The sequence below is a fragment of the Heterodontus francisci genome, chromosome 38 (genome assembly GCF_036365525.1).
Source record: "Heterodontus francisci isolate sHetFra1 chromosome 38, sHetFra1.hap1, whole genome shotgun sequence".
Taxonomy (NCBI): domain Eukaryota; kingdom Metazoa; phylum Chordata; class Chondrichthyes; order Heterodontiformes; family Heterodontidae; genus Heterodontus; species Heterodontus francisci.
In genome coordinates, this window is record NC_090408.1 from 13,664,772 (window position 1) to 13,685,599 (window position 20,828).

The window sequence follows — 20,828 nt, forward strand, 5'->3', positions numbered from 1 at the left end:
GAGGGGGATCCTAGCCCTCCTTTTTACTGCTGGTGATCCTGGGCTACAAACTATTGGGTGGAAAAGGGAGAAGGGGTGCACATTGCCTGTGAAAGAATTTGGAAAACCATTAATTAGTGCTCCCTTAGCAAATACAGCTCTATAAACAATCTTTAGGTAAAGAGTGATTATTTTGGAATTCTCATAAGCACAACAGAGAACAGGGTGTTCTTAATCAGATCTTCTTTCTTCTGTCAATTATAATCTCAGAAAAGCTTCCTAAGTTCATCTCGTTTTCAGTTTGGGAAGCCAAACACAGTTACATATGGAAGAAAGACAATTTGCTATTTCTACTGAGAATATGAATATATTTCTGTAAACAATAACTGTCTCCAAATAGGAACAGAAAGAAAACTTTTAAAATTCAATTTTTAGCTTGTCGCTGACACACTCTGGATAGTCAGTCTAGAAGTCAATCACAAAAATCTCATTTTCCTTCTCCTACTAAGTTAGGATACAGTCCTAAAGTTAATGGGTATGTTGTCATGTTTTTACAGAAAAACTTCGTGTGCTAGCAGGTTTCGCCCTTAAGTTAAAGAGGATTTAATAGTTTAAATGTGAACCTTCACCAGAATAGCGCTGTTAAATGTATTTTCCAAATTATTTTCAAATAAGTTAGAAAAGGAACTCAGAAAACCTGTTTCAGCATGAGGGAAGATAGCCTTGATGCATGCTGGAAAATTCTGGACTTCGTACATGCTCAGACGACAGCAGACAAGGAATTGGGGAAACAAAGTCATGTTTGTAGCGAAATTCAAAGTCTTGAGAGGGGCCTTGTTATAATAACTTTAAGACACAAATGGCCAATTATATGGGAAAACTTAATAATGTTAACTGTGAAGTATGCAATTCAATATTTTTATTTTGTTTAAAACCTTATTTTGGACATCAGAAATTCCATTAACTGTGGAAACAAATGGCAGATGAAATAATCATGAAATTGTTTTTGAGAAAGCTAAGAAGTTTTCCTCCTTTTTTTTACTAGCAGGTTCTCATCGCTGGTCATTCAGCATTGACTGTTACCAGAAGTCCATCGTAGCTTATTATCGGTAGTTTTCTAGCTGATTTTCTCACTTTTGATTTGCACCTTCTCTACGCCTTCAGTTCATACTTGCTGTTTTACTTTGAGTTAATCAACAAAGTGTGCTGGAAGTAGTGTGATGGGGAAAGTAAATACACACCATATACAAGACTTTTCATAGGTAGGTAGATATCTTAGCTATAAAGGTATAGATACAGGTTTACCAGAATACCTGGACTTCAAGGGTTAAATTGCAAGGAGAGATTACATAAACTAGGGTTTTATACCCTGGAATTTAGACAGTTAAGGGGTGATTTGAACAAAGTTTTGCAGATATAAAGGGTAACAGATAGGTTAGATAAAGAGAAACTATTTCTGCTGGCTGGGAACTCTAGGGCTGGGGGGCAGAGCCTAAAAATTAAAGACAGACCTTTCAGCAGTGAAATTAGGAAACATTTCTCCACACAAAGGGTGGTAGAAGTTTGAAACTCTCTTCCTCAAACTGCAATCAATGCTAGATCAATTGTTAATTTTAAATCTAAGATTGATAGATTTTTGTTAACCAAAGGTACTAAGGGATATGAGGCAATGGCGGGTATATGGAGTTATGTCACAGATCAGCCATGATCTCATTGATTGGCAGGTGGAACAAGCTTGAGGGACTAAATTTCCTACTCCTGTTCCTATACAATCTATGCAAAATGCTGCAGGTGTGACTGGGGGTGGAAATTACACAGGACACCAACTCCGGATCACTATCAAGTGACCTCGAAACTGTTTGGGTAAGAGCTACAGAAAGGATTGGGCTCAGGGATGATATGCTCCCCAGTGTGACTGCATGCCACCACTCACGGCACAGGCTCAACATGAAAAATAACTAGAATAAGTAATGAAGGGCTGTCAGCAACCACGATCCCACAGCCCAGCAAGAGTCATTGCCTCCAAAGAAAGGAGAAAACATTAGGGTTGGGGGCGGGAGCGAGGGGGTGGGGGGTGGGGGGGGGGATAGTGCAGAATACATTTTTCTTAATTATTTTCCAGGCCACAGCTGAACAGTTCAATGAGTTAAATATTGGGCAAGGTATGACAAAATATAATCACCCTGCAACATTAACTCTGTTTTTCTCTCTCCACAGATGCTGCCTGGCCTGCTGAGTGTTTCCAGCACTTTCTATTTTTATTAGACAAGAGGTCACTCCCTACTGGATTATCCACAGGACAGAATTGTATGCATGGTGCTTATCCCGTTTTCTACCTCAAAGGTTCTTTTCCTCCAAATACAAGTTGGTTTTAGGAGTTACTTCCTTCCTCTTTCAGATATTCCTCCCTGCCCATAATTCCCATTTCAAAATCCAGAAGCTTTCGGGCTACTGCCAATTTAAGACAGACAAAAACCATCTGGATAACAGTGAGAGAGTATGTGCCTTTGTATGTGTGTAACCTCCCTGGCATCAGAAGGCCTGATATGTGTGGATTAGAGACTCAAGGCCACATTCTTCCATTCTAAAGCATGTGCTGTACCACTGAACAATCTTACCTAGACAGTTTTCTACTCAAAACCAAATAACATGCATAAGGAATTTTAAATTAAAAAGCAAAAGATAAATGAAAACTCAACCTATTGCTAGACCTCTCCAATTGTCTACCCTCTCCTCTTCCTTTAAAACGCCCCTTAAAACCTACCTCTTTGACTAAGCCTTTGGCCATCTGCTTTAATGTCGCTTTATGTGGCTTGGTGTCTAATTATGTTTTATACTGCTCCTGTGAAGCACCTTGGGACGTTTAATTATGTTAAAGGTGCTATATAAATAAGTTATTTTTGTTTTACAACATTGATAAAAGTTAACAATGATAAATTATTCAGCATAACATATGAACAAATTATAGCTTGCTCCCTAAAGTACGCAGTTTCTAATATTCTATATGCATTTGTATTTGCCGCTGTTTTACTTTGCATTAATCAATGAAGAATTGATTAATGAAGAGTTGGAAATAGTGTGACAGGTAAAGTAAGTGGTACACCAAGAGCAAGTGCACACTATATGCAAGACTTCACATAGATGGATACAGCCTACACGGAGAATGGGGGTGGAGGCGCAAGTCACACAGGGTTCCCACTTCTGAACTGTTGTAACGTTGCCCAAGGTCAGTTGATGAATTCATAAACAAGCCAGCAACAAAGTTGGAAGACAGAATTCAACAACTCACTCCACAGCACCACCTTCTGACTAGTTTCAGCAATTACATTGGTTTGGCCATCCATTAACATGCAGGATTCCCATTCTTTCTGCCCCTGAGTAAAACAACAGATACTCTTTGGCATTTATGAGTTAGGAAATAAAGTAACTTTATCAGGACTTTTGTTTAATTGCAGTAATAGATTACCAGTGGCCTATCCAAATTTCAGTCATAAATGCAGATACATACATTTAAGTCCAGTAAATTCATGCATAATGACAGAAGTATAACACACACAGGAAGGCAAATTTTTAACAATTGGTTTTATCCTTAAAAATGCTGACCTAGTGTTAACTCAGCAGGCATACAAATACTATTCTCAGTAATGTTATAACCTAGCAGTTCAAGCAACATAAACAAAGCAGATTTGAGTAAGTTTTCGAAAGGAACAACATTTTTTGGAAAAATTGAATCTCAAAAGAATATAAAGGAGATGTACAACTTAAAAATACAAGAGAAACCCTTCTAGAATTGATTCTAGTACATCACTCAAACTACTGAGGAGTCGAAATAACTGATCCACTAGCCGATAGTGACCACTGTACAATAACTTCCGATCTGAACTACAAAACTCTGCAGGCATGTAACCAAACCCTACCATACATCTTCTGGCAGGCAGACCTCAGAGTTATGAGGCACAACTCCAGATTCAGTCAGCCAAGAATAAAACATCCATTCCAAACATTATGGGAGGCAAGTTGGACAATTATGTATCTTGCAAAGAAGCAAGACAAATTAAAGATATCATGCAGAAAGATTTATAAAGAAGGGAAATGGTGACCTCTGGGCCAATTACAAGATTATACAGAAGCAGAGCAGAAAAGACAGGAGAGATATCAAGTCTAAACAGAAGAAGCAGCTGCTTGAAATTCAGAAAATCTGCAACCATTAAACTGGCACTCCGCCTTCCCCCCTGCAACTTCCCAACTTAACTCTAACAAGGGAAAGCTCTTATGTTTCCTCCTAACTACAGCCCATCAACATGTTCCTGAGGTGACTTGAGGAGGCTCTCCCACCTGATCATTGTGGATTGAGAATCTGGAGATTAATTCCAGTCTATGAAAATCATAGCCTCCCCCAGGTTAAACCAGGAGTGATTATTTGCAACATTGTACCTTCTCCCAGCCATTACCACTGGCATGTCAACAGCAGTCTGCACATTACTCATAACACTAACGCTTGGTAATATGCTGCACCATGTCAGAACAAGGTTTCAAAACCCTGTAGGTACAATCAAAATCCAGCAGTATTGGCACAGCAGATGAGCACAGTGGAACAAATCAGCACCCACTGCCACTACCCTCAATTAGTACCAACAGAAAAAAGAAGTTGCATTTATATTGCACCTTTCATGTCCTCCAATGTTCTAAAGCATTTCAAGTCACTCCAGTTATTTTGGCAAATGAGCATAGCTACATTCCGCAAACAGCAATGAGATAATGACCTGCTAACCTGTTCTGTTGGTTAAGGAATAGCCAAGACTCCTCTGTTTAAGAGTACTAAGGGATCTTTTACGTACACCCAAATAGAGAGAGCCCTCATTTCATGAATCACCTGAAAGACTGTCTCTCTAACAATGCAGCACTCCGTTGGTACTGCACTAAAATGTCAGCTTGGATTGTGTGCTCAAGTGCTACAGTGGTGCTTGAACCTATTACTGAATCATAAACGATAGTGCTATCAATTAGGTCAAATTGACACTTATACAGATGTACTAGACTATGCACATTGCATACTGTGAGCATGTCAATGCATTTTAATCAATATATAATTGCAATTAAAGCAAGATTAGGTCTACCAGAGAAAATTAGAAAGGGTTATATGAGCAGATAATGGCCAAAATTCTTCTAATACTATAAGCAAGAGGGTAAACAAGAAGAAATTTAAACTCCTTCAAGGATCCACACACATGGAGTTAAAAATGAATGGGCATTGTTAACAGTCATACACAAGTATGTATAATACACACTAAGTTTTGAATGTCTTAAAGTAAGGTGGAAGTGGATTGATGTCAAGCTCTGACTGAAGTTTGGTGAGTTTGGTTAGTTTTCTATGACTGGGCCATCATGTGGAAGTTGCAAGTTCCTAATCCACTGGACACAGTACAGAAAGGAACCGCATACCCCCTTCAAAAACACAGATAAATGCCAAGAACATTTTCAAAACAATACAGAAAATCTCACTAAAATAAAAGCAAAATACTGTTGATGCTGGAAATCTGAAATAAAAACAGAAAGTGCTGGAAATACTCAGCAGGTCGGGCAGCATCCGTGGAGAGAGAAGCAGAGTTAACGTTACGGGTCTGTGACCTTTCATCAGAACTGGCAAACCTTAGAAATGAAATAGGTTTTAAGGGGGTGGGGTGAGGTTGGAAGCTGTAGAGGCAAGATCTCTGGAGGAAATGAGATCAGTAACAGTCCTGGAGACAGTGGTTTGATGTTTGGTGGTGGGGGTTATGGTCCAGGGGAGGTAGGAAGAAGTGTCTGAGAGTTGGCGCTCAGCCTCTGCAAGGTAGAGGTCAGTATGCCAGACAACAACAGCACCACCCTTTTCAGCAGGTTTGATCATAATGTCAGTGTTAGACCACTGAACATCTGTGTCCAACCCATTTTCCACACTTCTGCCCTCACTCCCCTCCCTCCCATAACCGCGACAGGGTTCCCCTTGTCCTCACTTTCCACCCCACCAGCCTCCACATCCAAAGGATCATCCTCCATCATTTCTGCCACCTCCAGCGTGATACCACCACCAAACACACCTCTCCCCCACCGTCCTTTCCTGTCAGTATTACGAAAGGATCATTCCCTCCGCCACACCTTGGTCTACTCCTCCAATACCCCCGAGACCTCGTCCCCTTCCCAAGGCACGTTCCCATGCAATCGCTGGAGGTGTAATACCTGCCCTTTTACCTCCTCTCTCCTCACCATCCAAGGCCCCAAACACTCCTTCCAGATGAAGCAGTGATTTACTTGTACTTCTTTCAATTTAGTATACTGTATTCGCTGTTCACAATGCGGTCGCCTCTACATTGAGGAAACCAAACGCAGATTGGGGTGATCGCTTTGTGGAACACCTCCGTTCAGTCCACAAGATTAGATTAGATTAGATTAGATTAGAGATACAGCACTGAAACAGGCCCTTCGGCCCACCGAGTCTGTGCCGAACATCAACCACCCATTTATACTAATCCTACACTAATCCCATATTCCTACCAAACATCCCCACCTGTCCCTATATTTCCCTACCTATACTAGTGACAATTTATAATGGCCAATTTACCTATCAACCTGCAAGTCTTTTGGCTTGTGGGAGGAAACCGGAGCACCCGGAGAAAACCCACGCAGACACAGGGAGAACTTGCAAACTCCACACAGGCAGTACCCAGAATCGAACCCGGGTCCCTGGAGCTGTGAGGCTGCGGTGCTAACCACTGCGCCACTGTGCCGCCCTAGCATGACAAGCATGACAACGAGCTTCCAGTTGCTTGCCATTTCAATTCACCACCCTGCTCTCACGCCCACATTTCTGTCCTTGGTTTGCTGCAGTGTTCCAGTGAACATTAAAGCAAGCTCAAGGAATAACACTTCATTTTCCGATTAGGCTCTCTACAGCCTTCCGGACTCAACACTGAGTTCAACAATTTCAGAGCATGACTGACATTTATTATTATTTTATTTTTTAACCATGAGCCTGCCTTAAACTTGGGTTTTTTCATGTTTGCTCTTTCGGACAGAGCTGTTCATTATTCTGTCATTAACACTCTCTTTGGACTAATGCTTTGCCTTTCACCACACCATTATCACTTTTGTCTCATGACATCTTTGTCATTTAATCTCTCCTGCCTCCTGCCCTATCACACACCTTCCCTTTTGTTCTTCTCCCCACCACTCCCCCCAACTCACCCCACCCCCACCCCATTTTCACTTGTTCAAAGCCAACTACATTTCTAACACTTGCCAGTTCTGATAAAAGATCACAGACCTGAAAAGTTAATTCTGCTTCTCTCTCTACAGATGCTGACAGACCTGCTGAGTATTTCAGGCATTTTCTGTTTTTATTTCAGAAAATCTCACTGTTGTTACTGAATAAAACCTGTGTATTCTGTACCTGCTGTTTAAATATACCTTATCACTCTGCCAGCATTTCTCAATTTTGATCGTACTCTAATCTGACCTGGTTGCAGATGAAATGTTTTTCTATTTAGTCATAAGCCAGGAGTAAATAAGAGGAGCAACTTGAGGCAACAGCATTAGACAGCAATTTTCAACGTAACACTGTGCATCACAAGACAGTGCCATATGGTTTATGACGGCTGCTGAAATAAGCTTTCTATGATCAAACAAGCAAAAAAAAAAAACAGTTGCTGTACAGCTATGGATGACTTAGGGTTTTAATGTGATTAGCACTTGCAGACCGTAAACCAACTTTATCAAGTCAAAAGAATTAATGCTGATATATACATTCAGACATGGATTTGATTTGTAAAAAGTGGTGAACCTACAAATTGTTGTAGTTAAAAGATGAACACTCAATCATTTAAACAGGGAAAAGTACCAGCTGCATGGTTAATGAATTAAGTTTTTGGAAAAATACCTGCCTTCAAAGTAGCACTAAAAATTCCACTTGCCAATTAGCCACGGCTGAGTTAATTCCATCTCATCAGCTGAAACATAAAGGAACTTACCAGCCTGAAACTATTACAGTGTTTATTCTTACATCTCTGTTTTCCTACTATGCCTCAGTCTTTGTGGCCTTTTACAGCTTTTCTCCATTCCTGGTGATGAGCTCCATCTGTAGCAACAGCACACTGAACCTTTTAGTATTCTAGTTCAACAGTCATAATTTTTGGTAACTGAAAACTTTATTTCAGTGAGCCTGATAAAATGCTAATTAAGACAATAAATGAGGGCTTCTAGATCTCATCTATAAGAAAAAGAAGCAACACTCATACCAGAGCACAACAGATGATTTGCAGGATACTGAATTCAGGAGCAAAGAGGAGGAACGAATCACTGCCAGCTAATATAGGTTTAACAACCCATGAGACTGTTGCCCCACCTTTTGGTTGCATGCAGTACTGCATGCCATTACTATGGCATTCTCACTAACATTCTGAAAAACTCATTTTATACATATGTACAATTGCATCAGCTGTAGCTCTCTTGCTGTGCAGAAGATGGCTGTAAAGGATGCATCAAATTAAATATTAAAAACTCAATAGAATATTACAAATTTAATTTTAACATTAACAATCGAGACTGATGAATTTTAATTGAGTGCAGTTCAAAAACGTGCTGGGTTGGCACACATGCCCTCAAAAGACGAGCAATGACCTCTTTATTATTATACAATCCCACTTTATCATTTATGAATTACCTCTGTGTACAAATACAATGTAAATTTATGTACGACCAATCTATCAATTGCAGTGCATGCTGTTCAAAATATAAGTTTGTTAAAGGGCCCTGAGATTCTTCTGGGTTTCTGCCAGCCTTGGCTCATTTGGGAGCACTCTCACCTTTGAGGCAGGAGGTTGTGAATTCATGCCCCACTTCAGACTTGAGCACTTTATCTAGGTTTACACTCCAGTGCGATGCTGAGGGAGTGCTGCACTGTCGAAGGTGCTGTCTTTCATCTGAGACATTAAACAGAGGCCCTACCTGCCCGCTCAGGTGGATGCAAAAATCCCACGGCACTATTTCAAAGAGCAGGGAGATCTTCATGGTAAAATAAAATCATTCTGATGAAAGTTCACAGACCTTAAGCATCAACTCTGCTTCTCTCACAGATGCTACTAGACCTGTTGCGTATTTCCAACACTTTTTGTTTTTATTTGAGATCTTCATGGTATCCTGGCTGATATTTATCCTTGAACCAACATCACAAAACAGATTATCTCGTTATTATAATTGCTGTTTGTGGGATCTTGCTGTGCGTAATTTGTTTGCCTCATTTCCTACATTACAACAGTGACCGCACTTGAAAAATTAGTTAATTGCCCTAAGATTGTGAAAGGCACCATCTGATGGTGGGGGATGAGGGGAGGAGGAAGTAAAGGGGAAGAATACAGTGCAGAACTTGGTGCCTCTGGTTCCAATGCAGAATTCTAATGGGAAGGAGGAAGGCTGTTTTTTCCATCCTGAAGTCGCTGTAAAAGTCTGAAAGGGCAGGATGCTATTCTCCACAAGACATACAACCTGTTCCACCAGTATGGCCAGTACATCTGCCTGAGGTAGGCACACGATGTACAGCGTAGTTTTACCTACAATGCCATAATCCCAAAGGTAAGATTGATTGTCATTTGGGGAAGCGACAATGTTAGAAAAAGGACGGTTTCTGCACGAAAAACCCACTCTCTGGCCAGACTGGCTCATTACCCCACCCACCCCACCCTCATCCCCACTCCACCCCCATCCCCACTCCTATTGGAGATATCCAGGGAGTACAATAAATGAATGCCTGCTCCTTTATGCTAACGTATCTTCCTCACGTATTTGGAAAGAGGCCAGTATTATAGTAAACAGGTACGTGGAAGTCTGGTCCCATTGTACTGCATGAGATGCAAAGGCCCATCTGGAATTTCTCGGCCAACATCTTTAAACCAATCTGTCCATGCAAAATGAGATTAACATTAATTATTCAATCTTGCAGTTATATATATTTTATAAATTGATTAGCTGCATAAAACAGCTTATTGAAGAATGTACAAATAAAGGAAAGCACAGAACTGACCCTGCTTCAAATCGACCCGCACCAGCCATTCAAGGAGGGTGATCGTTCTGGATAGTCCTGACTAGAGCAATCTGACTGTGCTGCAGGATGCCCAATGGTGATTCTATGATGGAGAGTTTCTTTAACTTTAGAAAAGCATGTAAAAAAATTTAGCACATCTTCTAGCTATTTGGAAGAGGAGTTAACAGTGTAAAAACTGCTTCAATTAGTCCTCTACTCTATTTGATGTACCATTTTCAGCTGATTCCGCTGCAAAGCTCTAGGCTGTAAAACACTGTGCAGCTTTACAGGCTTCCAAATAAAATTCTCAGAGCGACATTGTTTAAATTAACTGCGCATTTGACGACCAGTTTTTATGACATCTCAGGATGATAGATGGTGGTCAGCTTCACTATATTGGAATCGAGTTAACCAAACGTTCCCCCATTTTTCTAGTCATTCTCCTCCCCCTCTCCAGCCCACACATATTCTTAATTCTCAACTGGAATGGCATGGCAGCCAGGGGCATTTGCTGCAGGTGCCACTGATGTTGTGTCATCTTCTGCACATAAGTGGCATATTGCTGTGGGAAACGATCACCAAAGTTAGTTTTCTCTATTTTCCACAGACGCAGTGGCCAAAACTGGGAAAACATTTGGGAAAACTTGCAGTGCAAATACAGAAAGTGCAATTCAAACCTGGACACACGCGCTTGGAGTTCACCAGTCTGGGGTTGCATGCAACAATCTCAGCTCTCTTAACTCTCACTGAAAGAACAAACTTACTTTTACATAGCAACTTTCACAACCTCAGGATTCCCCAAAGCGCTTCACAGCCAATTAAGTAGTTCTGAAGTAATAACTTTTTTTTTCCATTGGTCCATGGGATGTGGGCATCGCTGGCAAGGCCAACATTTATTGCCCATCCCTAACTGCCCTTGAGGTAGTGTGGTGAGCTGCCTTCTTGAACCGCTGCAGTCCTTGGGGTGTAGGTACATCAACAGTGCTGTTAGGAAGGGAGTTCCAGGATTTTGATCCAGCGACAATGAAGGAACGGTGATATAGTTCCAAGTCAGGATGGTGTGTGGCTTGGAGGGGAACTTGCAGGTGGTGGTGTTCCCATGCATCTGCTGCCCTTGTCCTTCTAGGTGGTAGAGGTTGCAAGTTTGGAAGGTGTTGTTGAAGGAGCCTTGATGAGTTGCTGCAGTGCATCTTGTAGATGGTACACACTGCTGCCACTGTGCGTCGGTACTGGAGGGAGTGAATGTCGAAGGTGGTGGATAGAGTACCAATCAAGCGAGCTGCTTTGTCCTGGATGGTGTTGAGCTTCTTGAGTTTTGTTGGAGCTGCACCCATCAAGGCAAGGAGACAGTATTCCATCACACTCCTGACTTGTGCCTTGTAGATGGTGGACAGCCATTCGGGAGACAGGAGATGAGTTACTCGCCACAGAATTCCCAGCCTCTGACCTGCTCTTGTAGCCACTGCATTTATATAGCTGGTCCAGTTCAGTTTCTGGTCAATGGTGACTCCCCAGATGTTGATAGTGAGGAATTCAGCGATGATAATGCCATTGAATGTCATGGGGAGATTCTTAGATTCTGTCTTGTTTGAGATGGTCACTGCCTGGCAATGTAGGCCATTCAGCAGGAAATTTGTGCTCAGCAAAGTCCCACATGAGATAAATGACCTGATCATTTTTTTTTTACCTAAGTGATGTTAGTTGATGAACAGAATTTGGCCAGGACAGCAGAAGAACTTCTCTGCTCCTCTTTGAATAGTGCTATTAGTTAATTTACATCCACCTGAGACAGTAGACAGACTGTTGGTTTAATGTCTCATCAGAAAGACAGCACCTCAGACAATGCAGCACTCCTTCAGTACTGCACTGAAGTGTCAGCCTGGAGTATGTGCTCAAGTATCTGGAGTGCGACTTGAACCCACAACCATCTGACTTAGGAGGTAAGGGTGCTACTACTGAGCTAGGGATGTTGCATACCAGTCAAATAGCACAACTGCCTCTGTTTCACTAGTTCCCTTATTTCCAACAAAGTTTACTCTCTTTCCTCCGCTGCACCTCAAGAACTAATGAACGCTACATACCTAGACACTACTTTTCTCAGCACTCCCTTTGGGAAGTGACAGATCATTCTTGCTAATGAAAAAAGATTATTTTATTGAAATATGAATATACATGTATGAACTCATTACAAAAACACTTGTGTAATCAAAGAAACATAGTAAACTATTGACCTAACAGATTAAAATTGATTGGTAATGTTAATTAGGCCAGCTGCAAGCACTTCATCATGAGTAATTCCAGACAGCTGCACAGCTGATGCCCCAGAATTGTTCAAATCCATTATATCACGCACGATCAATGCTTAAATTTACATATCCAATTCACCAAGTTCAAGCAGGAGTTTTGAATTTTGACATGGCCCAATTATTTCCAGGCTCACTGTATAAATAGAATTTCATATGTCTTCTTTAATCCTTCCCTGCCCAGAATCATTCCAGTTATAAAGCCCTTACACGTCAGACTAGCAGCAAATTTCTATACATATCAGCTGAACTCACCGACAGTAAAGTCAGAAAGTAATATACCATAGGACCTTGGCTGTTGAATGAAAAAAGGAAGGAAAGAATGTCACATTTCTAACGTGCCTTATCACATCCTCAGGCGCCACAAACAACTTGACATTGAACACATTTCTTTTGAAGCACAGTCACTGTTATTAAGTAAAACCATAAATCATTCCTGCAAAAATGCCGAAAAGTACAAAAGCGAGTCTAAAATCCCAAATAAATGTGCTAAATGAAAACAGTAAAGAGGAACTTTTTCTGGTGCACTGACAACAGGAGAGAAAGAACTGAGATGCATTTCTAAAACAAGAACTTCTAAACAACGGGGTTCAAGTGAGGATCACTTGAGCACCATGGTCCCGATCTCTTATGGCACTGTTTCCTGGTGGCTCCTGTCTCCCCTCATCATTTAAATGAATATTATTTGTATATACAAATAAGGATTTACAATGCACACGCACTTACATGAGCACTCTTAAAATAGAGCAGCGGTATGAGCTTACTTTTTTAGTGTGTATTTTAAAAAATAATTTCATGATGCAAGAAGCATTACTTCACAAAGAGTTTTTTGAATAGTTTTCCAAGGGATTGTTGGGACATGTAGCTTAGATCACTTCAATATCGAAACTAGACAAACAACTTGAAGTAAAAATATATAATTTGCTACAACAATAGGACAATAGGAAGGTGAACCAAATGGACATTCACACTGTTTCTCTGCCAGAGTTATGGCGGGAGACGAGTGGTAATCCCTCGGAATTTCACACCCTTTTTTTTTTCCAGTCAAGAGTTTCTATATTTCTAGAAAAAAAATGTTAAAAGATCTCCATACCTGAAACCCCAGCCATCGATGGCACTTCCAAAAACAACATTTCCCTGGTCAGGGACAAAATAAAGGTGCGAATCATCTGTTTCTTCCAGGCCAGCACTCCAGTGATAAATGTGTCCACTGCTCTTGGAGTCTGAACTAGGCTTTGCTGCGATTTCCATCTCTGCTCTCTCTTCCAACACTTTTGAAGTAAATAGACTCCCAGTCACAGCATTTGCCTAAAAAATTCACACATTACTATACACAAAGAAATTCACCCTGTCAAATTTATCATTTCTTCACTCTCACCAAAACATTTTAAAGACAAAAAAAGTGTCGTCCACATTAAAATAAAGGATGTTTGACAATAGTGCAATGTCACAACTGTTATTATTCTTATGGTTTTGATATTATTGTACCAATAATAGCACGGGATCATGAATTTACACGTTAGATTTTGCTCCTGTTCCCAGACACTGTGAGGAAATGGGGATGGACACCTGTTATATCAATTCTCAGCCCCCACTACACTGCCCTTTGACCTGCAACCTCATCACACGTGCTTGTTCCTGTGCCAAACAAGATCGGTTATAATCCTATGGTGTGGAAGATGTATAATTGAAAAGTCTGTCTACAAAATAACTATACAACTTGCCATTAATCCAACTACAAACTTACCATTATTTTCCATGGAAAAGTGTGGGAAAGTATACCAAAACATTAATCTAAATTATTACCAATTACCAACATTATTACCAATTACTAAAATTCTCGACTGCCCTATGTATAAAAGTGAACTAATGCTTTGAATATTTAAACAAACATGGCCTTTTCATTTCTCTTGCTCGGTGCTGAAAACAGCCATTTTCTGAGTCAACTAATTTGGCTTTCATCAATGCAATGAGACAGTTATATCAAACAAGAGTCTCTCACCCATCCTCCCTCCAAAACACCCATTAAATCCAGCACTCCAGCTCATTCAAGATACCTAGGCCCAACCATCTTCAGCTGCTTCATCAATGACTTTCTCTCCATCATAAGGTCAGAAGAAAGGATGTTCGCTGATGACAGCACAATGTTCAGCACCATTTGCAACTCCTAAGACACTGAAGCTGCCTGTGTCCAGATGCAGAAAGACCTGGACAACATTCAGGCTTGGGTTGATAAGTGGTCAGTGACATTCATGCCATATAAGTGCCAGACAATGACCATCTCCAACAAGAGAGAATCTAACCATCTCCCCTTGGCGTTAAATGGCATTACCATAACTGAATCCCCCATCAACAACATCCTAGGGGTTGACCATTGACCAGGAACTTAACTGCACCAGCCATATAAATACTGTGGATACAAGAGCAGGCCAGAGGCTGGGAATTCTGCAGCAAATAACTCAGCTCCTGATTCCCCAAAGCCTGTCAACCATCTACAAAGCACAAGTCAGCAGTGTGGTGGAATATGCTCCACTTACCTGGATGAGGCAATTTGAGTGCAAATAGTTGGTTGAGTGAGCAAACAACCTGGCCACTCAAAGAAACCAGACTAATCTATTCAAGTAATTTAACTGGCTTTGTGAACAGTGATGCTTCCTATTGGTAACTTTGTAAAAAAAAAAATCTGCTGTTTTACTGGTTTGTGTGAGTTGCTATTTTCTGATTGGTATTTCTACATTTGAGTGGATCAATATGATTAACTTAATAAACAGTGGTGGCTGACCCGATCAGGAACAAGTGCAATGGTTACTTTTTCCCATGCACTATGGGTACCTCTTAGATGACAGACAGACAGGACAAAGTTCAAGCCTGACTACAGACATATAGAATCTAGGCTAACCAAAAGACTTGCAGGTTGGTAGGTAAATTGGTCATTATAAATTGCCCCTAGTATAGGTAGGTGGTAGGGAAATATAGGGACAGGTGGGGATGTGGTCGGAATATGGGATTAATGTAGGATTAGTATAAATGGGTGGTTGATGGTCGGCACAGACTCGGTGGGCCGAAGGGCTTGTTTCAGTGCTGTATCTCTAAAAAAAAAACTGATACTTCACTAAGGGAGTGCAACTTTGTTAAGAGGTGCCATCCTTGAGATGAAACATTAAGCCAACTCTGCCAACTGAAGTGGAGATAAATGTTTCCATCGCATTATTTAAACAAGAGCAGTAGTTCTCCTAACGTTCTGGCCAACATAACTAACAACAGATTATCCAGTCATTCATTAATTTTCTGCTTGTGGCACTTCATGGAAACGGGCTGCTGCATTTGCCTAAATAACAACAATGACAGCAATACAAAAAATACTTAATGGTGAAACACTTTAGAACATCCTAAGAATGTGAAAGGTGTTATACAAATGCAAATTCTTTCTTCTTTTCTTTAGACAGACGGGTAATTGACTGTCCATATTTAACCACAAATCTGGCACAAATAGAATTCCAGTGTAGCAAACCACTTCAAGTTTATTCCTACTGAATAGAATTTATGATCCAAGAGCAAAATATCCCGATCTTATCCAATGAGTAACACTCAGATAAAATGGAGCCAATCTGTGGTCAAATTACACCAAGTACAGCACAGCAATACATTTTAGCAATTTAATCCCTTTTTTTTAAATGTACAGATTGGTAAAACCGAATCGCTGATTTAATGATTACATGGGGTCTGAAAGAAAGTTTTTTTTTAAAAGACCAGAGTATAAATGCATTTCTTGGCAAATCAGTTAGTTTTGTACCACGATTCAACATTATTGTGCTGTTGAATGCAACACATGGCTGGGTGATGAATCAGTTCCATAACCCCACAGGACAGCAATACCAAATAATCTGCAAATTCATACTGGGTTGTGTAAAAGTTCATACCCTGCATGGGTCAAAGGTGATCAGGCAAACTACACAACTCTAATTTTGTCGTCATCTGTAAGCCACCTGTTGAGATTTTTTTTTTAAATGCTCTTTCATCGCTTAGAACAAGCAGAGAAATAAATATATTATTCGACAGGTAGTTTTTGTTTTTAATCCTGTATTCAATCTTATTAATGTGTGTGCTGCGGAACCACTTGCCCAATATTACTCCTTAAACAATTGAGGCCAAGGCTAACTGTCAATTACTAGAATTGTATGAAAGGATCTTTGATGATCAAAAAAGTTGAAATAAAACCAATTCTCAGGCATGTTCACCTACAGCTTCCATTTATGCAGTGGCAAAAAACATTAAAGCCTTTCTCTGTTACACTCCCTTTCTTTCTCAACCTTTTACTCCACACTTTGGGTTCTTTAAAAGGTTTATCAGCATATTCCTTTTTTTGCAGTGCCCTTCTCATCGTCTTACTTTGAGCTTCAATTTTTAGTTTTATTTCCCCTTTTATTTCTTGATCATTCCGTCATCCCTTTGCTTTCCCAGTTCTATCCCTTTAACCTGCAAGGCTTGATTCAGTCCACAAATACTACCAAATGACAGTTGCTGTTTCCATTATTATTTCAGTAACTATATAATTGAAGTTGTGCGTCTGGCCTTTGTCTGTAAAATACAAAGGTATGCAAATTGTTTTAATTATTTTTTCATTCACGTAAATTCACAAGATCACAAGATAATTGCAGCTAAGGAAGGTCAATCAGCCCATATTAATCTATCCCTCCTGAACCACACTCTCCCAATCCAGCATCCAATTGCTTCTCAAATGATTCCAGCATTTTTAGAGTCTCAGAATTATATAGCACAGGTCCTTCGGCCCACCGTGTCCTCGCCGGCCATCAAGCCTATCTATCCTAATCCCATTTTCCAGCACTTGGCCCGTAGCCTTGGATGCTATGACGTTTCAAGTGCTCATCTAAATACTTCTTAAATGTTGTGAGGGTTCCTGCCTCTACCACCCCTCCAGGCAGTGTGTAACAGATTCCAACCACCCTCTGGGTGAAAACATTTTTCCTCAAATGCTCTCTAAACCGCCTGCCCCTTACCTTAAATCTATGCCCTTTGGTTATTCACACCTCCGCTAAGGGAAAAAGCTGCTTCCTATCTACGCCCCTCATAATTTTGCATACCTCAATCAGGTCCCCTCCTCAGCCTTCTCTTCTAAGGAAAACAACCCTTGCCTATCCAGTCTCTCTTCATAGCTGAAATGCTCCAGCCCAGGCAACATCCTGCTGAATCTCCTCTGCACCCTCTCCAGTGCAATCACATCCTTCCTATAGTGTGGTGCCCGGAACTGTACACAGTACTCCAGCTGTGGCCTAACTAGCATTCTATACAGCTCAATCATAACCTCCGTGCTCTTAAATTCTATGCCTCGGCTAATAAAGGCAAGTATCCCAAATGCCTTCCTAACCACCTTATCTATCTGTGCTGCTGCCTTCAGTGATCTATGGACAAGTACACCAAGGTCCCTCTGTACTTCCAATGGTCCTACCATCCATTGTACATTCCCTTGCCTTGTAAGTCCTCCCAAAATGCATCACCTCACACTTCTCAGGATTAAATTCCATTTGCCACTGCTCCGCCCATCTTACCAGCCCATCTATATCGTCCTGTAATCTAAGGCTTTCCTCCTCATTATTTACAACACCACCAATTTTCGTGTCATCTGCGAACTTACTGATCATACCTCCTATATTCACGTCTAAATCATTAATGTACACTACAAACATCAAGGGTCCCAGCACCGATCCCTACGGTACACCACTGGTCACAGGCTTCCGATCACAAAACAACCCTCGACCATCACCCTCTGCCTCCTGCTACTAAGCCAATTTTAGATCCAATTTGCCAAATTGCCCTGGATCCCATGGGCTCTTAACTTCTTGACCAATCTCCATTGTGGGACCGTATCAAAAGCCTTACTGAAGTCCATGTAGACTACATCAACTGCTTTACCCTCATCTACACACCTAGTCACCTCCTCGATGCATCCACTATCTCTGTAGCCACCTCTTTCAAAACCCAAGGATATATGCCATCAGGAGCATCCGGAATAAGGTGGGTGAGCTTGCAGCATGGGTTGGTACTGCAATCTCGATGTAGTGGCCATTTCGGAGACATGGGTAGAACAGGGACAGGAATGGATGTTGCAGGTTCCGGGATTTAGATGTTTCAGTAAGAACAGATCCCTGCATGGGAGATTGGTCAAGAAGTTAAGAGCCCATGGGATCCAGGGCAATTTGGCAAATTGGATCTAAAATTGGCTTAGTGGCAGGAGGCAGAGGGTGATGGTCGAGGGTTGTTTTTGTGATCGGAAGCCTGTGACCAGTGGTGTGGCATTGTTAATCAAGGAGAGTATTACAGCGGCAGAAAGGACGTTTGAGGACTCGTCTACTGAGGTAGTATGGGCCGAGGTTAGAAACAGGAGAGGAGAGGTCACCCTGTTGGGAGTCTTCTATAGACCTCCGAATAGTTCCAGAGATGTAGAGGAAAGGATAGCGAAGATGATTCTCGACAGGGGCGAGAGTAACAGGGTAGTTGTTATGGGGGACTTTAACTTTCCAAATATTGACTGGAAATACTATAGTTCGAGTACTTTAGATGGGTCAGTTTTTGTCCAGTGTGTGCAGGAGGGTTTTCTGACACAGTATGTAGACAGGCCAACCAGGGGCGATGCCACATTGGATTTGGTACTGGGTAATGAACCCGGCCAGGTGTTAGATTTAGATGTAGGTGAGCACTTTGGTGATAGTGATCACAATTCGGTTAGGTTTACCTTAGCGATGGGCAGGGACAGGTATATACCGCAGGGCAAGAATTATAGCTGGGGGAAAGGAAATTATGATGCGATTAGGCAAGATTTAGGATGCGTAGGATGGGGAAGGAAACTGCAGGGGATGGGCACAATCGAAATGTGGAGCTTATTCAAGGAGCAGCTACTGCGTGTCCTTGATAAGTATGTACCTGTCAGGCAGGGAGGAAGTTGTCGAGCGAGGGAGCCGTGGTTTACTAAAGAAGTTGAAGCGCTTGTCAAGAGGAAGAAGAAGGTTTATGTTAGGATGAGACGTGAAGGCTCAGTTAGGGCGCTTGAGAGTTACAAGCTAGCCAGGAAGGATCTAAAGGGAGAGCTAAGAAGAGCAAGGAGAGGACACGAGAAGTCATTGGCGGATAGGATCAAGGAAAACCCTAAGGCTTTCTATAGGTATATCAGGAATAAAAGAATGACTAGAGTTAGATTAGGGCCAATCAAGGATAGTAGTGCGAAGTTGTGTGTGGAATCAGAGGAGATAGGGGAAGCGTTAAATGAATATTTTTCGTCAGTATTTACAGTAGAGAAAGAAAATGTTGTCAAGGAGAATACTGAGATTCAGACTACTAGGCTAGATGGGATTGAGGTTCACAAGAAGGAGGTTTTAGCAATTTTGGAAAGTGAAAATAGATAAGTCCCCTGGGCCAGATGGGATTTATCCTAGGATTCTCTGGGAAGCCAGGGAGGAGATTGCAGAGCCTTTGTCCTTGATCTTTATGTCGTCATTGTCGACAGGAATAGTGCCGGAAGACTGGAGGATAGCAAATGTTGTCCCCTTGTTCAAGAAGGGGAGTAGAGACAGCCCTGGTAATTATAGACCTGTGAGCCTTACTTCGGTTGTGGGTAAAATGTTGGAAAAGGTTATAAGAGACAGGATTTATAATCATCTTGAAAAGAATAAGTTCATTAGAGATAGTCAGCACGGTTTTGTGAAGGGTAGGTCGTGCCTCACAAACCTTAGAGTTTTTCGAGAAGGTGACCAAACAGGTGGATGAGGGTAAAGCAGTGGATGTGGTGTATATGGATTTCAGTAAGGCGTTTGATAAGGTTCCCCACGGTAGGCTATTGCAGAAAATACGGAAGTATGGGGTTGAAGGTGATTTAGAGCTTTGGATCAGAAATTGGCTAGCTGAAAGAAGACAGAGGGTGGTGGTTGATGGCAAATGTTCATCCTGGAGTTTAGTTACTAGTGGTGTACCGCAAGGATCTGTTTTGGGGCCACTGCTGTTTGTCATTTTTATAAATGACCTGGAAGAGGGTGTAGAAGGGTGGGTTAGTAAATTTGCGGATGACACGAAGGTCGGTGGAGTTGTGGATAGTGCCGAAGGATGTTGTAGGGTACAGAGGGACATAGATAGGCTGCAGAGCTGGGCTGAGATGGCAAATGGAGTTTAATGCGGAAAAGTGTGAGGTGATTCACTTTGGAAGGAGTAACAGGAATGCAGAGTACTGGGCTAATGGGAAGATTCTTGGTAGTGCAGATGAACAGAGAGATCTTGGTGGCCAGGTACATAAATCCCTGAAAGTTGCTACCCAGGTTAATAGGGCTGTTAAGAAGGCATATGGTGTGTTAGCTTTTATTAGTAGGGGGATCGAGTTTCGGAGCCACGAGGTCATGCTGCAGCTGTACAAAACTCTGGTGAGACCGCACCTGGAGTATTGCGTGCAGTTCTGGTCACCGCATTATAGGAAGGATGTGGAAGCTTTGGAA

At 41.5% G+C, this 20,828-nt stretch overlaps 1 protein-coding gene across 1 annotated transcript in view; it reads right to left on the reverse strand.

The window, feature by feature from the left end:
- efl1 (elongation factor like GTPase 1) overlaps window positions 1–20,828 on the reverse strand; it is a 348,427-nt gene that overhangs the window by 292,354 nt on the left and 35,245 nt on the right. Inside the window, exon 7 of the mRNA XM_068017730.1 lies at window positions 13,427–13,641. Within this exon, the coding sequence (XP_067873831.1) occupies window positions 13,427–13,641 (215 nt within the window). The remainder of the gene's footprint in view (window positions 1–13,426; window positions 13,642–20,828) is intronic.